Here is an 18231-nt window from a genome sequence, read left to right on the forward strand (position 1 = left end):
TTTATTGAAAGATTAATTCATTATTTGTTAAATAATAATAACCTAAGCAGCCTCGTGTGTTAGATTTAGGCACGCTGCTTTGATTGAGGCTTCTGAATTCAAATAAAAGTGATTAATATCGAGTTCGATTAAATATATACATATTCTATTTTTTAAGTTGGACGAGGGTTTTTCTTGAGTGACAAGCACCCTCCTTTTTCTTGGCAAAGCCTTTGGCGCCAAAGAACGAGGGAGATGTGGGCTTGCGAGCTTTAAGGGTCTGGAACAATGCCCTTTTGGATAGGGTCTTATGGGATATACATTCTCACCAGGGACAGGCTTCCGTTCATTGTGGATAATAGTTCTGCTCTTTGTTCACCGTCTTTTGTTGAAACTATTGATCATCTCTTTTTTTAGTGCAGCTTCAGCAGGCTTTTGTGGTTCAGGGTCCGTGCTTCATTCAGTGACTACAATTAGGACGGCTCTGAAGTGGTTTCATAAAATTATCGCAGGAGGAATGTAATTAACATGGCTAGGATGTTCAGGTTTGCTTTTGCTGTGTAAGAGATATGGAAGGCTCGGAACAAGAAGATTTTCGAAGGGGATGATCCTTCCCTTGAAGCTACTTTCCACAAGATCAAGATTTTGTCATGCGGTGTACTTATCTGCATTTTCCACTGGATCCTACTGGTTTTCTTACTTAGCAGGTACTGTTTGTATTAGACTCTCACAGGTAGACCGGTGGTTTTATAGTTTACCTTATTGAGAAAAGGTGTGTTATCGGTTTAGAACAAAGGTTTAACAACGATTATGATTAATATTTTATAATAATATAACGACAGGAGTGAACCAAACAAAAAGAATGAGAATAATTTCTTATTTCATTGAGGTTAGAAGGACCCTACAAAAAGTAATTTTTAGATGTTCTAAATCCCGTTTTGCCCTCAAAAAACAAAAAATGGATAACGTTCAACGAACAAGATTATCCAAAATGGAAATTTTAACCCCAAGAAATGTAATCTAGCTAATCATGTCCATCGAATAAGAGTTTTCAGGAGAAACCTAAATCTTCCTTGAGAAACAACACAAAACACTTGATTATGTTGGTGGAAAGAATCTGTTGAGATTAAATGGCAATGTATAGAATTCTTCGTTCCGGTTGTCACCCCTGAACGTCCTGAACTTTACCCACCAAGGCATCCCTCTATCTTTTTTCGACTTCTCTACTTCTATTGTGTTGTCGAGAAATACAGCGACAATCAATCCCACTGTTGCAGGAGATGAGAATATGGCATTCAGGAACGCGTTAAACTGCAAAAACATGAACTAGGCGTGGAGTTAGATGTAGAAGGGAGACTTGTTAGATAATGGAACAAGAGGACACGTGAAAGATTATTGTAGGATCTATTCCTTGCCAAGGTATCAAAAGGCTACAGCTATTAGTAATTCTGCAACTGATTGTTTTAAATTATACACCATCACAGATGCTACGTTCGCGATCATTTGCTACACATGGAATCACATTGGACAACAATGACAATTGATGCTACCAACGGTTGTAGTGAGGATGAGTGAGATCATTATAATTTTGAAAGAGAGAGGGATATTTTGGTTTGATCCCATCTTAGGTCCTCAACAAGAGCTAATGTTTAAAAAAAATATATAAGAGCTAATGTAATTTACATTTTAAACACACACAACTTCAAGAGTGAAATGTGGAATCTTACCCATCCAGCCTTTGTGTGAACTAGTCCATGTGGAGGATGCCAATAGTTATCAAAAAATTGAGGAACAGAGATCCCGAGGAACAGTGAGAGACCGGTGATCAAGAGGTTCCTCATAGAGTTCATGTTAGTGAATTGAAGAAATGATAAGCCAACAGAACCTGCAAGCAAGCAAGTATAAAACCTCGAAAGTAAACAAACTAGAGAGAATGAAAGGTGTTATAAATGATGATATCATACCCACGAGACCGAATAAAACACAGTAGAATGCAGCAAATATTGGGAATGGTATAGAGGCAAAAACAGCACCAAATTTCCCTGCATCCAGCACAAATTAATTTTTTAAGAACAAAAGTCATGGGGTGACTCACTTCCGAGGAAGAAAAAAACTGAAATATTTTATAGCACAATACACGCTGGTTCAACAGTCCTTGCACTTTTTAAGGCGACAAAAAGGAAAATTCTATGTTGGATTGTATATTTTGCCTGTCGTCACATATTTCCCACCAATAACCATCGGATAAATTAGCATTTTCTATATTCCAAATCAAATGAAGTAAGAATACTGATACTGACCAAAGATGGAAAAGAATATCATGAAGGCAGATGAAATCTGTACAACTCTACGGCTTCCAACTCGAGTTAGTCCCAGAAGCCCCACATTTTCACTGTCAAATGTTTCCAGGGCATTTGTCGCATTAAAATATTCAACAAGAATATCAAACCATGATGAACTGAATAAAGATATTCCAGTTTCAGACTCTCAATTACTTACACAGATACAGTAGAACCACTGCACGTTCCAAAAAGACCATCGAGCAAAACGCCTATTCCCTGTATTTATATCAATCATCATGAACACAACCTAAATCTCTATCTCAAATATCAGATCTTTTATAACAAAAAAATATAACGTGGGTTCATGGGGAAAGTGAAATTTTAAAGTTCAGTAAAGGTTGGCAAACCTGCCAACCAATGCCACGGCTGAGCACGTAGGCAGGAGGTGGGGTGGCAATTGCCAGACGAGATGCTGCCTTATACGCTCCTGTGGACTGCAGATAAAGTTAAAGTCATAATGTATATACACCTTGTTCAGAACAAAAAATTATGGTTCAACACTTATAGTTGTTTAAAAAACCACTATATATTGTTCTTGAAAGGAAGTTGATCCATTTTTATCACCACCAGTTGGTAATCTGGTTGGCGTGAAATCAGAATCTGAACATCTATTGCATATGTGGCGAAAAGCATAAGATTTCCAATTACTCAAAAAATTTCATCGTATCTTTGAAGATATTACTGACAATTAGTTTCAACAAGCTTAAATGGATGGATCTTTTTTTATAACTAGCAAAAAAGCACGTGCATCCGCACGTGAACCCATATTCTAAATAACTAAAAAATAAATTAATAGTAAAAATATTTTTAATCTTTGCATAACGTGATCAAATCCATGAAACAACATTTCAGTTCGGAAAAAGATAGATCAAAACAAATTATAAGAATTTGGAATAATGACTTATTTGCTACATATAAATTAAAATATGAATATAACTCAACTTTATTTACAACAATTAGAAAAATTTTCTATATCCACACATTTATGTGTATATAATATATAATTAAATAAATTTTTTAATGAAATATGACTTAATTAAATATTATTAGAATGAAAGAAAGATAAGGGAAGAAAGTAAAAATCACAAAATCATAACCATAAAACGTGGTTAATTAGTATTAATTATTAATTAATAGACTAAATGTGAAACTACCACATATATTACTTAATAATGAAAATAAGTAAGCATGTAAATGATAATTATCTCCTTTCCCAATTGAAAAAGAAGCTATTAACAGAAAATTTGAATTCGTTTTCAATATATATTTCTATTTTAAGGTTCTTTTTTTTCTTATTATCGTTTGAAAAATAAAATCATGTACACTACTGATGAATTCTATATATATTGGACATTAAAAAGTTATTAAATTTGAATTAGAATAAAATATAATTACTTAAGTATAATAATATTTTCCAATTCAATTGATTATTATTAAAAGGCTATCAATACATTAGATGTATATTGTGCTTAACTTTTTCAAATTTTTCCTCTTTTTTTTAATTAAAAACAATAAAAAAAACTAATGAAAAAATTGATTGATTTTTTACATATTTCTTTCTCATTTTATCAACTGTACAACAATATTTTTCTAGTATCATATCATCCAATGTATGTGGATGAACGATTCTTCGTCCACACTTTTATATGTACTTCTGATTCAAATTTATTAACTTTTTTTATTAATATTATTTATATTCACAATTTAGGTTTATAAAATATTATATTTGTTCATGCATTTAAAAATTAATAGTTTGACAAAATAAATTTAAAATTTTGATTAAATATAATTTTATTTTCAATTCAATTCATTTTATTTAGTTTAAAAATAATACTGATTATTTTAATTTTTTTGTTTCTTCATTTATCAATATTAAATTTAGAACGAAAATTATTAAAATGAAAAAAATAATTGATATTAATATTAAGTAAATTTAATAGTATGTTTATTTAAAATTAGCTCAAACATTTAAGAACATGGAGAAGAAAGTCAAAAACACAAAATAATAATCATAAAATATGGTTAATCAGTATTAATTATTAATTAATGGAATAAATGTGAAATTACCACATATGTTACCTAATAATGAAAATAAGTAAACATGTGAAGGGTAATAATATCTGTTCACAATGAGAAAACTAATTATTTTAATTTTTTTATTTCTTCATTTATCAATATTAAATTTAGAACGAAAATTATTAAAATGAAAAAAATAATTGATATTAATATTAAGTAAATTTAATAGTATGTTTATTTAAAATTAGCTCAAACATTTAAGAACATGGAGAAGAAAGTCAAAAACACAAAATAATAATCATAAAATATGGTTAATTAATAATAATTATTAATTAATGGAATAAATGTGAAATTACCACATATGTTACCTAATAATGAAAATAAGTAAACATGTGAAGGGTAATAATGTCTGTTCACAATGAGAAAACTTTTCTACGATTCACACTTTTATAGGTATATAGATAATACAGAATATTCTCACACGTGGTAAATTATCTTGCCTTGGTTTTTTTTTAAAGGAGGGTATAATTTCCATTTAATGCCTTCCAACTACAGGTTAAAAAAAGTTGGTAGTAGAAAGACCAGATAGGTAGTTTAATTGTGATCAAATAGGTAGTTTGATTGTGATCAAAAAGGTAGTTTGATTGTGATCAATTGCAGTGGAGAGCATAGCAGTAAAATTAAAGTTTCCTTCCCGGTTTAACCAGTTTAGTTGATATCAATCGAATTAAAGTGATATATGTGAAAATGAATATCAAGTGAGCCCACATATTGAAATTTCAAGGTAGTTTTTTAACCCAAGCTACTAAAACTTCCATGAGAAGAAAATCTTCGATCAATACCTCAACCATTGAGACAAGAACAGCAGACATCATGGCGAAGGCGTGACCAGCCGCAAAAGTCGGTGGCCCCCACTGAAGAGGATAAGGGAACTTGAACCTTGGACAACAGAAAATATACTGTTAGATTTCTCAGAGACTTAGCCAGACAATTTAACAGAATGTTTACTTGTGTTTATACAACCATGGAGCTGTGGATATAAGGTTGCTTCTGTCTGTACGGCAACTGTGCTGAGTAACAATTGGTCTGTTACGGTAAGCTCCACTTGCAGTTAGTATGAGGGAGTATACCCAAATAACAGTGACAGAAACCAATACTGGAAATCGTTCAAAGATGGGGAATTCCCTTAATGGTTTAACTTGTTTCAGATACTGTAATTGAAAACTGTTAGTTGCAGTATTGTCAGGAAAAGAAGCATAATCACGCAGTGCTTCAGATGTTCAAAATTTACTCACTTGTGACAATCCAATAACCAAGAAAAGGGCCGGTAGGCCAATTTCTATGCAATTCCCTAGCTGTAAATTAGAAAACATGTTATCAAACAACAATAGGATACAGGGGTTTTGTTGCATCGAGCTTACACAGCAAGCCACAAATTAGGTGGAGTAAATGATATATGAAGACACATGGGGCAAGTTCAGAAACTAGCATACATTTTTTTTGTTTCAAATTATTGTGTTTTGGGCAATTCTGAGACTAGAATGAAATTTGGAAATTCATGTTGGCATTTTAAAATATAAAGACAAGATATTCTATAGGATCCATAAAGATAGAGTAATGAAGTATAAATATCAAAGGCAATAAGTTACCGCAGGAAAGCCCCGTTGAAATAATCCCAAACCAACCAATCCAACGACAGGTGCCATTCCAAGAGGACTGAAAAATCTGTGAAATACGAAAAACAAATACTATTTCACATTTAAAGTGGAACTTGTTTATTTTGTCTTTCTGACATTTGGTTATCAACATTATACCGTGAAAAGAGTCCCCATACTTGGCTGTAGCCAAGAATTATTTGTATGCTCGCAGCAACTATTAGAGCTCCTTGGATAGCTCTCATTGTTTGAATAAATCTCTGCAAAGCATTCAAGTGCTATACATGAAATTGCATGGTATCATGAATAATATAAACACATAAATTTAGGACTTAAAAAATGGGAATCCAGATTACTGAAAAAAAAAAGCAAATGGTACTCAGTACTTACAACATGAGGCTCGTTAATTGTTTGCAATGATGACTCGTTAATAATATATGCTATAGGGATGACATATGCGAATGACCCTCCAACAATGGCAGGTAACCTTGTTCCAAAGAGTGTTTGAAGAAGTGTGTTTATGCCAGCTACAAAAAGCAGTGTTTGTATGACACGTGCTTTGTCGCCCTGTTTGATCAGCAACACATTACTTGGTTAGGAAATGACAAGTCAAATTAATGCCCAAATCAATCCATTAAGCACGGGATTTTAACATAATTGTGAAAATAGTTACATGTATAAATTCTTGAAAGATATTCAGTAGCTATCTTAACAATCTAATCAAAATTTGTGAATTTCAATTGACCAAAATTTTAAAAAGCATAAATGAATAACTTACATCAGATCCACCCATCCATGGGACAAGCAACGTGGGGATCATCACACTTGTGCCAAGTACTAATACGTAATTCTGAAATGCTAACAAGATGGTTTCGGCTGCAGACGAGAATTCAATAACTCGCATAAGCATACAATGGCAACACAAAGTTAAACACCATATTCAGTGAATCTTATTCTAACTAAGACTAAAAGAGAAGAATCCCGTATTGGAATTTTGCATTCTACAATTTCCAGGAAATAATTTTCAAAATTTCATTACTTAACATAGTTACCAGGAAGGCCTCAAAAGCTAAGATTTGAGTTTCAGAGTATTTTGTCTTCATGAACTCAATCCTTGCCAACTAAAGGACTTCAAAAATTGTTTCATTATTCTTATACTTTATATTTCACCAATACTTGTCACACAACAATTGGCAAAAATTGAAAAGCCAGGTTTTTCAACTCTTTAGCACTTTAATTTTGCCACACAAGAAAACAAATAATACATCTTGAAATAAATGATATTGCATAAAGAAGGAAATGTTGTCTTTCCTTCACTGAGTCACTCTAATGCTTCAAAATAACACCCACAATCTCCGGCTTTACTAGAGAATTTGAGAATAATTCAAAGATGACAGAAAGATTAAAAAATTATTGGCATTCATAGATCATCATCCTCTCTAGTAACTTCCTTTCATTACTCAGTTCAATGCACAAAAACAGTTCTCCACATTCTTGATTGCCACGTCCCAAAGTCCTTTTCCCATTCAAGACCACACATTTTTCCATTTAAAAAAATAATGAACCAGAAATTTTTAGCATGATCCGGTTTAGACAGGATGAACTATATTTTTTCCTAATTATAGTAAAGAAAACGCACATCCAAACTTCATACATTTGCACACAAATGTCAGGTGATTCCTCGTAAACGGTTATTAAAAGAAAGTTTCGTAAAAAAATCAACGTTTTCATTTGGTCCATCACTCCCAAAAACAGCTACAACACCAGAAACATAAGTCGTAATTTTTTAAAAAAATTAAAAAATAGAAAACCATAAACCCACAAAGTTATAAAGATGCCAAAACTCACAGAGAAAAAATCCAAACGACTAAAAACTAAAATAATTAAGCCCCGAAAAAGCTAAAACCTTCAGCATTTATCATCTCTTCTCCTACTCACTGTTCATACAACTGAACACCATTCTTGATTATCTTTGAAAAGAAACAACTTTTGTTGACAAAACCCACAAATATGCAGACTTGGAAAAAGAGCAAAGGAATGTATTTCTAAAGTTTTTAGTAATGTGTGAAAAGGGAATGATGCCACATACGCCATGGAGGATTAGAATCAATGCAGTATTCAAGGTCTTGAAGCTGTTCCATGGGAGGGTGTGTAATGTCACCCATTGATAATAACTCTTTCTTCTTTTCCTCCCCCTCAAGAATCAAAGAATAAAACTTGGTTCCTTTAGTCTCTGAGAGGGAGAATATGAAGAAGGCAGAAGGTAGAAACAAGAACAAATTAAATTAAAGCAGAAGCAACAGCAACAGATAAAAAAGTTGAAAAAGTGCAAGTGAAAGAATATGTGTGTGTGTGTGTATATATATAATTATAGTACTATAGTAAGAAAATATTTGCAAAAAAATAATAATAATGACACTGTTTATTGTATTTATTAATGTATATAATCAAAATATAATAAGGAATCTTTATAAATTTAAATATATATAAACATTCGTTTTGAAAAGATTGAATTTAAGGAATAATTTCTTCCTGCTTGCCCCCCTGAATATTATTTATTTAGTTTTACGAAGTGAATTTTTTTTAAAAAAATAAAACACACAGTACTCGCACTTTTTGTTGACTGCTTCGCCTCCTCTTCTCATGCGACGATAAGCTTAAATTTTTGAATTTGAGCCGAATTAGTTACTGTTTTTCGATTCTTTTTTCGCCACCATTTTCATGAATTATTACCATTTTACCAAACAAATTCAGGTAATCTTATGCCATTTATTGGTTGAAACCTTAGTATAGTAGTGTTTGTAGTAAATCTTATCTGGCTCTCATAAATTACAATTAATGCCAAACTCTGACACAATATTTAGCCTTTTTAATTATTATTATTTGTATTGCATTTGTCATAACACCATCCTAGCTTTTTTTGTAAAATTTAAAACAATTTTTTTAAATATAAAAAATCATCGTTTGGAAAGCAGTATCTTGAGCTAATCCATTTTTAAAAATATTTTCATCTATATTAATTTTTAACATTCATATTTTGCATTACATGCGCATCGTGTGTATCTCGATATCAGTGATATACATAAGGTCTTGCGTTGCAATATTGCATGCATAAATTTGACGTTTAAATGAATATTGCATATTTAAATTGAAAAAATAAGTGAAAATGAATAAATATTTAAATTGAAAAAATAATATAATTATAAAAAATAAAATAAAAACTATTTTTCGATAATTTTAAAAAACTTTATTAAATACTACGCATGTCGATTAATTTTTTTGGCTAATAATCACTATCATATCTCAAACTTTTAGATTGTGTTAGCCTAAGGCAATGACATGATGCTTATCGTGTTTAGTGTATTGATGTCGACCACCAACCTTAATACATATTTAATTCTTTAATTTTCGAGAAGCTCTATATTATTATTTTTTAACATGTGATAAAAAAATATTTTTAAATCACATTCATTAAAATTAATGAGAAATACTTTTTTAAAAAATTCAATAATTTCGTCTAAATCCACATTCACAAATAATTTTGTGACATGACACGTGTTTGATACATTTGAATGGTAACAATAATTGTTTCATCAATGTCTTTATCCAAATGGGTTGTGATTTTATTTACAAAATCTCTTCATAATTTTATATACAACAGCCTGTTATTCCGAAAAAAAAAATGAAACGTGTTATCATAAGTAAATTATGTATAAATCAGAAAAGTTATTTAATTAACATTTATTATGTGTATTTCAAAATAATGTCAATAAATTTTATAAGGTGTCTTCTAATAAGATGCTTACTTTCTTTAGAATTGGTTTAATCATTTCCATTACGAGAAATTTTATACTATCATGTATCCGTGAACTTTGTAACATAGAAGAAAATTATCACATTAGTAATACGTAATAATTAAAATTTTGTAAAAATAGATGAATAATATTTTTTATTTCTCGATTATGAAAGACAGATTTCAAAGTGTCTTGTTGTTTCCATATGTAGGTAGTTCATAACAACGAACAAATGGACGTAGTGGATTGAATAAGATAATGAAACTTATTGTATTTAAACAATTTATAAATAAGACACCATAACTTATAAATTCCTAAAAAAATATTTTTAAACAAGTTTAACCAAATATCATTTATAATATAAAATTTGTCCGAAGGATCGTCTTTCAGAGCAACTCCGACCCTGCGCTATCATAGCGTTTCAGATATCATAGCGTGAGTAGGGTTTTGGTCTCCAACGGAGGCTGCGCCATTTTACTCCTCTTGGCGTTGGGTTTGGGCTTTTTTTATTTTTTTTAAAATTTTTTTAATGTTTTTAATTAATATAAATTTGTATTAAATATTTTAATAATAATATTATATAATTGATGAGTAAAATTAAATCGTGTTGATATAAAATATAATTCATAATAAAAATTAAAACACAAAAAAATTAATTATAATTATATTAGAAAATTTATAAAAATATTTCTAGTTTTTTATTTTATTTTTGACATTTTTAACTCTCATAAATATATAATTGATAAAATATCAAAAAAAATCAATGTTAACATTAATTATAGGAATTAACTCTCGTAAATATATAATTTTTAACTCTCGTAAATATATAATTAATACTAATGTTAACATTAATTATAATTATATTGTTAAATTTATAAAATATCAGAAAACCAATGTTAACATTAATTATCAGAATTAACTCTCGTAAATATATAATTTTTAACTCTCGTAAATATATAATTAATACTAATGTTAACATTAATTATAATTATATTGTTAAATTTATAAATAAATAGTAAACAAAAAGAATATTCTAGGAATATATACTTTTTAGTGTAAGATTTGAAGTAAATGAGTTGGAGATGAATGTTATATTTGGTGCAGAAACTGCACTATTTTGGTGCAAAAACTACACCAAAATAGATTTATTGGTTGGAGATGGCCTCATGGGACCAAAAAAGTTTATTGAGGCAATAATACATTTATTTATTATATTATATCCAAATAAAATTAATGACTATCAGAATATGGACGGTTTCAAGAGCAAAAAAATTACTGTTCTACATTAATATAAATTAATTATTAAACATATAAAATTTTATCATATCTCACTTTCTAAGTCTGATTGCTTATCGTTTTACCAAAAACTATAACCGATGATAACAATACAACTCAAAAATTTAAAATCGTACAACATTCAAACACCTCAATTCGATCTCTATATTAATTAGTACAATTACTTCACCTTAGAAAATTTATTTCTCAACAATTACCATCATTGCATTCTATGATCATTTTGTCTTTAATATCATTTACAAGACTGAACACCTTATTTTTTGTCAAAAATTATAATTGTTGATAACAGTACAATCAAATATTTTAAATCTTATAACTGATCCAAATGTCATTTTTCAACTGTTGTACAATTATTATATTCAAACAAAATTCTAAAAAAATATTATATATATTATTATTATTATTTTAATATTTTAAATATTTTTGTATAAAAATTAAGACAGGGTGCCATATCTGTGTGCCTTGATCTGTAAGATTTGATGTGGCCGTCTTAAGATGATGTCCAAATTAATGATGAAAAATTCGATTTCTCCAATGTTACTGATCTGACTAATATTGTTCTAATCTGATAATTTACTTAATGTACATGTAAGAGTAACGTGGCTCATACGTCATCCAAAAAATTGAAGTTGGCCAAGTCAAGTATATATCCCAATCGTGGAAGCGCACACGTCACCATCACACACACAATCTCACACAGTGGACGTGTCATGATTGGTGCTATACATACACATATACATACATCCTTTGCCAGTATTTAATTTTTCATTATCTGATCATTAATGCCCGCTCTGATCGATAAGCGTGCGCTCGTTTCTCCAATTTTGATTCTGTTTAATGAAGTTTGGCGGTGGTTTCTGTACTTCGGAATGCTGCATCCTGGAATTTTCATGTAATTCCGCTGATGAGTTTCAATTATCGCACGTTTCCTCGGGTATTCATGCATTTGATGTGAATTTTTTTGGTTGAAAAAATTACTTTATGGTGAATTTGTTGCGAATGTAATTCACTTGATGGGAACAGTGGCTGTGGGAAATTTGAGAGAGAAGCTGGGATTAAGGTGTCATTTTGATGGAGAAGGACGATAACGGCCGCTGCATCTTTCCCTTGACGAATCTACAAATTGGGTAGGATTTTCGTTATTTTGTGTTTTCTTTGATCTTCGTGACTTCGATTGTCAACGTCTTTGTGTGTGAATGGGAGGTTGCTTCTCCGTTGACGGTGAAACATGGAAAATTCTCTGTACTGACGGTTCGAACACCTATCCTTGTTTATTATATTAGCTTTTCGAGATGCTTAAGTTGAGTTAGGCGGAAGGATTCGATGCTTGACTTTGTATGTTGTTGTGTAATACTTGTTGAAAAGGGTTATGTTTACATTTGCAGAGGTCCTGAGGAATGGACATGCTTGCAGATATGATTTAGCATTCCCCTCTTTCCGCTCTAAGAAAAAGAGAATTAAAAATCGAGATTGAAGTTGGTTTTAGAAATTTCATTGAAAACCATCAATTACTGTCATTTTAATTTCTCCTTAAATATCAGATCATGAAATTTTATGGATTATAGATTTTGCTTATTGTTAGCAAAGCATGCAAATAGACGAGCGGACAGGAGCCAGTTCGGTGTCGTCTTTTTAATGTTGTATCTGTGTTTCCTCTCCGGTATTTTATTGAGTGGGAAGAGTAATGAGAGATACTGCCCTTACGCAGGATATTGTTAAGTCGTGATTTTGCACGTAGATAGCTGTCACAAGGAATGATTTCGAAATGGGAAAATTTTAAAACTCCTAACTTGCTTTGAGATAGTTTTTAAATGAAACCGACTGCATTGTTAACAAGTAAATGAGTGAAGTCATGACAAGAGATAAGAATGTAAATTTTTCTATCCTACTCAATCTAAGCTCATTTGTAAGTGTTCGGAGCAATTGCTTAGATGAAACCTTTAATTTCTATCTGTTTAAGAGTGGCAAAAAGTTTTGGGAAATTTGGATCGGTATTGGGTCACTTTACATGGGCCACGTGGTTCAGGGGTTTATATGCTATGAGATTGTTTCCAGAATTGTGTTATCTTTGAAAGATTTTCCATTTCTTGGAAACAATCTGCTCTTGATGCTAAAATTAATGCTGAACTTGAATTAGGAAAAATAAAATACCAGGAGGTTATGGAAGTCTGAAAAGTACCAGGAGGTTATGGAAGTTTGATAACTGTCATATGTTTTTTTCCTTGGGATGGATTGGCATTTTAGATCCGATTCCAAGTGCAGTGGATAATGTGTGCACTATCTGAATTTCATGCTAAGCATATTTTCTCTGTTTTCCTGGACGTGCTCAGTTCTGTATAATTCAACATGCTTATTTTTTTGTTAATTAAATTGTTTAATTATATACGACCATAAAAATTTTCTTTAATTTTTTTCTGAATCATTCTCACGTCTTCGAGCACCTAGAGATAATTATTCTTTTGTTGGATTTTAAGTTTGATTGCCAAGTATAACTTTTTCTTCAGGGATTTGCAGTCCTACCTTTCACATCTCAGCTTATTTCTGGCCCCTGAAAGCAGAAAAGTATATATTTTGGTGGACAACCGACCTTGGTTGAAAGACCTTGCTTCGAAGCCAACACATTTGTGGCAGTTGATGGTCACCAAGGTTTCTAAACATTTGTCTGTTTTGAGAAAAATTTAACCTTAAAATTTTATCACATACAAGTTTTAGAAGAAGTTTGTTCGGATATTGTTCAGTCCAGATTGTCGCCCTTTGCAAACACTAGAGGGAGGAAGGAGAGAAAAATGACCGGGGAACTTTTAGAGTCGCCAACTTCTTCCACGTCGAACACAGGAAAGTCGCGAAACTTCAAAAGATGGTTCTCATTGATTAATACCGTAACACAATCACAGAAGAGAGCTATGTTACCTGTAAAGAAGCTGAGGAACTCTTTGATAGCAAACAGCAAGTTGCATAGAACCTTGTATGGCTTTATTGTATTCGAGGTTGCATGGAGCGATGTACGTGGTATAAATTATTTGAATGAGCTACAGGTATCAGTGATCAAGTTATACATGTGTAGTGTTTGCCTTGCAGTGTAGATTTTGAGTTTTGATATTGAGGCATGTTTTGTTCAGACCGACACATCACTTGCCATAGAGGCTAAAGTGATGAGAAGATGGGAGTTCGACAGTATAACACAAGCTGTGAAGTGCATATCTTCGTGGTTCCATGGAACAATGAGTGAACAGATTTTGTTGAGTGATTATTTGGATGCTGTATCAGGTACGCTTTTCTTAGTGAGAACATTTCATTTTCCTTGTTCATTTTATGCTTAATGTAGAAAACTTCAGGTTGAGCTACCTGTCTGCCCTTACAGTAAGCAGACAAGGATCTTGCATTGGCTTCTGTACAATTATAGATTGTATATTGTTATTTCCCTGTCCAGTTATGGCTTTTGCAATTTACATATCTATTCTATTTTATTAAAGTTGAGGACATGATAGTAATCACCTAGGAAGTACACCAACTTTTTCTTCCAACATTACCCTTATATGCTACTAATATTACACTTTTGTTTTTGTTTGTTTTTTTAAAATTTCAACACACACTTTTATTTTTATTTTTATTTTTTCAACAATTCAAATATCAATTTAGTCCCTCCATAATTTTTCAAATTCACTTTAGTCCATCGATAATGATAAAAAAAATTGTACACACACGCATCGCGTGTGCAGAGTAACTAGTCTTTTATTATTTTTCTGGATTGCACAATATCTTTTTAGGTTTTACTGAATTCAGGATTGTTGCAGGGGAGGTTTTCCACGATGTTCGAGAAAGTTTTCCGAGGAATACCAAGGCTGATGTTGATGGCAGTATCGGTGATATTAGATGTGCTGGGGATGAATCTCCCTGCAGTTCAAGTAGCAGTTTCAGCATTTATCCAGCAACAACAGACAATAGCACTAACAGATTTCGTACACCCCCTCCTCCTGATGGTCCTTACAAACGAAGAAAAGTGACGAAGTCCATCCTTTTCGACTTTGAGTATGATATATATTCTGAAGAAGCAGATGCTGAAACTGTGGAGATATTTTCTCAGACATCTGATGAAAGTGATCACGAAGAGATTAATGGGTCTACCATTTACATGGATGTGTTGATATTGCTTCGGTTCAATGATCATGATCTCCCTTTCAAGCTAAAGGAGATAATTATGTCGGATTTACGGTTACTTACTCTACTTGAATCAGGGCTTCCATCTTGGGTACTCTTTCTTCAGTCTTACCCAGTATTTTGCCATCTTTATCGCCCATGGATGTGCCCTTTGGCTAGAGCTTTTTATGTGCTGATTTCAATTGTGACTGTCCTGATTGGATTCTATGATTTGTACAAAAATGTGCCTCTGCTAAAATCAACAGCATCTCATTTGTTTGGGCCACTTTTTGATTGGATTGAAACATGGGAAATGATTTCAAGAATTAAGTACTTGGGAACAATGTTATTTTTTCATAATTTTCAGAAGGCTGTTAAGTGGTTTCTCATGGTTATGCGAGCTGTGCGGTCATTTCTTTCTGTTTTTACAGAACCAATGACTGGACCTTTTTCTGAGTTCTTGGATTTATTCCTTCCTCTCTGGAGTGTGTTTGTAGAAATGGTGGAGAGTACCTTCTCCGTGACTTGGATAATTGTTGAGTCTTCTTTCACAATGATAGGCGATATTATAGAGATTCTACTGCTGCCAATATGGTATCTCTTAGTGGCGCTATGGAATGTTGGTAAGTAAACTGTTTGGCTTGACTCTTGAGACAAATACGTTATAAATACTCCTTTTGAATGCAGTGTTTGATTATGTCCGATATCTTAATTTGTATGTATTGTATTGATTGCAGCAACATCTATTTTGTACCCTATTTTCTGGATTTTGGGGGAAATTCTTTATGCTCCATTTCGGCTGGTTCTAGGATTCTGTAGCCTTTTGACGATTTTATGTACATGTATGTATGAAATGGTTGGCGATATATGGCTGTTTGTGAGCAGCATCTTTCAGTTTAGCAGAGGCGTTGAGTCAACAGTTAGCTCGTATGAGGTTTCAATGTTCCGTTCTCTCTGGAATGACCTTTTCTCCCAGGTTATTCATTGTAAAATTTCACCAGCTAATTACAGTCACATGTATGTTTGCTTACTCACATATTTTTTTGTTGCAGATTTTTCGTGCTCTGCGAAGTATTCTTAACGGTTTAGTGGTCTTCTTCACTGCATGCAACAGACATCGCCTAAGGTATGATTTCAGTGTAATGGCTATCAGCAATTTCCAGTTATAGACATCTTTGTTACTCAGTTTGTAGACAATACCTTGATGGCTTTCTGAAAATTATGAATGTCATGGAAGGTGGAGACACTTCAAGGTTTTTAGATCCCATAATAGTCCATTCAAGGACAGCAACAACACTTGATAATGATGATGGTCACATATACAAAATTATCATCTTAACTTTGTGCCAGAAGGTGATGTGATGAATGGCTAATGTGGAGAGTGGTTCGTTCTTATGGCTCATCTTGGTGAAAATAAAAGCTAAAACACCATTGAGATTCCTTACCCCAAACAAAAAAAACATTGAGATTGTTGGGTGTGTGGGGGAGAAGGTTAAAATAAAGTAAGTATTCCCCGAAAGAGCCTACAAGTATCATGTACTAGGCATTTTAGCCATATGTGGGAGGGGCGTAGATCATCTTGAAAGGTTGACGTGGCTTTCCGTTTTAGACACCCTAAATGATGCAGTCAAATAGATATGTTCTTATTCCTGATACTTCTGTTTTTTAGTGCGATGTTGTTCAACTTAAGCAAATAAGTTATCATGATAAAGGACACATATCATCTTAAAGTCACGTAGAGAGTTTGTTCGTGCTACGATAAATCAATCTGTGGTGCTATAATGAGTTATAACTTCTTTTTTGTTGGTGTTTGATTATTTTAATAGGTAAGTTGAGTCGAAATAGCTCTAGCTTTTAGGATAGCGAACAGCTTATTTGTTATTTCTCTTTATGCAGATTAACTTGCATACCTTTTCCGTTCCTGGATTTATTCTACTCTTTTTTATCTTTGTCGATGACCTCATTCTAAACTTGTCTCAAATGGATTTTATAACAGCATCTATAATCATGGCATGGAATTCATCCAAAAGTTGTCTCGTGCTTCTAAAAAAGCACGGCGTGATGAAAAATGTTCCAACCAACGGACTTCTAAAGCTCAAACAACTGTAAGTATTTTTGTGAAATGCCATCATTTTTTTAAAAAAATTTCATGGGAGGGGTTCGTCACAAAACACAACCCCCACCAAAAACTCTTACGTTGGCATACAAGCACCCTACTGGATTTTTATCTGATGGACGACCTCCAAATATTTTTAGTTGACTCCTACCCGCATTTGAATGACCGAGTAGGCATTTAGCCATCTGACAAATTAAATTTCCCCTGTGCTTCTCTTTTTTACAGCCTAGAGGTTGGAAACCTACTCAGCACAAAATGAAGTCCAAGTAGTTTAATTGACTCACACGAAGGTTTTAAAGGGATAGACAGACATCCACACCGGCTAATATCATCTGTATATATGAGTGGCTGCGCACCCCAAAGATCTGCAGCCGGGCAGCGATGAATACATGGTAGATTACAGAAATGTATTTTTATGATGCAACTTCTCAATCCCTTGTGTCGTTGTCAAGGTTTTTTCGACCCGGTGTAGAAATTTCATGATACCTTTAGGCTTCTCTATTCATCCCTCTCATTCACAGTTACTTTGTTATCATTTTTATTGACGAGTGAATGTGTTCATTGCCATGTATATATTCTTGGTCGTCTATTCATCCCTCTCATACTTGGCCGTTGGAGACATTTCTATGTAGGACTCTTAATACTTGTATAGATGGGATGTCATGTGTATAAATGTATGTAATCTCTTTTCATCTCTCTCATACGCAGTTTTTGTATAATCAATCATCTTTCTTGGGGTGTGTGCACCATATAACTTCATGGGATTTATGCATTGTTGCTTCTCTATAAAACAGACGAATTTCTATGATCGAGTAAATAATTCTACAAATGAATAGATAGTTTTACGAATGAATTGATCTGAGAAAATAGTCTTCTGAGACGGTCTCACGAAGTTT

The 18231-nt window shown here is 32.4% G+C and overlaps 2 protein-coding genes across 6 annotated transcripts; one reads left to right on the forward strand and one right to left on the reverse strand.

Annotated features, from left to right (window-relative positions):
* Window positions 1-168: 168 nt before the first annotated feature.
* On the reverse strand, window positions 169-8303 carry LOC142523296 (nucleobase-ascorbate transporter 1-like). Of its 2 annotated transcripts, none has more exons than XM_075627037.1 (14): window positions 8082-8303; window positions 6771-6868; window positions 6383-6559; window positions 6152-6252; window positions 5987-6062; window positions 5633-5692; window positions 5361-5548; window positions 5180-5276; window positions 2669-2755; window positions 2479-2537; window positions 2280-2371; window positions 1944-2021; window positions 1707-1864; window positions 169-1290 (listed from the first exon to the last, which is right to left on the reverse strand). In XM_075627037.1, exons 1-14 carry the CDS (start codon window positions 8155-8157, stop codon window positions 1078-1080), a joined length of 1560 nt encoding a protein of 519 aa, XP_075483152.1. In that variant the 5' UTR covers window positions 8158-8303; the 3' UTR covers window positions 169-1077. The 2 variants fall into 2 exon arrangements, with proteins under 2 accessions (XP_075483152.1, XP_075483153.1); XM_075627038.1 differs by having other exon boundaries at window positions 1112-1247.
* Window positions 8304-11827: 3524 nt separating this feature from the next.
* LOC142522382 (uncharacterized) lies at window positions 11828-17928 on the forward strand. 4 transcript variants are annotated; one of them, XM_075625741.1, is made up of 10 exons: window positions 11828-12016; window positions 12106-12209; window positions 13587-13728; window positions 13821-14117; window positions 14202-14349; window positions 14877-15842; window positions 15957-16195; window positions 16272-16345; window positions 17216-17324; window positions 17561-17928. In XM_075625741.1, exons 2-10 carry the CDS (start codon window positions 12154-12156, stop codon window positions 17603-17605), a joined length of 2076 nt encoding a protein of 691 aa, XP_075481856.1. In that variant the 5' UTR covers window positions 11828-12016; window positions 12106-12153; the 3' UTR covers window positions 17606-17928. The 4 variants fall into 4 exon arrangements, with proteins under 4 accessions (XP_075481856.1, XP_075481858.1, XP_075481857.1 ...); XM_075625743.1 differs by lacking the exon at window positions 11828-12016 and adding an exon at window positions 12468-12557; XM_075625742.1 differs by lacking the exon at window positions 11828-12016 and adding an exon at window positions 12468-12557 and having other exon boundaries at window positions 12198-12333.
* Window positions 17929-18231: the final 303 nt, after the last annotated feature.

Source organism: Primulina tabacum, chromosome 13 (assembly GCF_025594145.1).
Source record: "Primulina tabacum isolate GXHZ01 chromosome 13, ASM2559414v2, whole genome shotgun sequence".
NCBI lineage: Eukaryota > Viridiplantae > Streptophyta > Magnoliopsida > Lamiales > Gesneriaceae > Primulina > Primulina tabacum.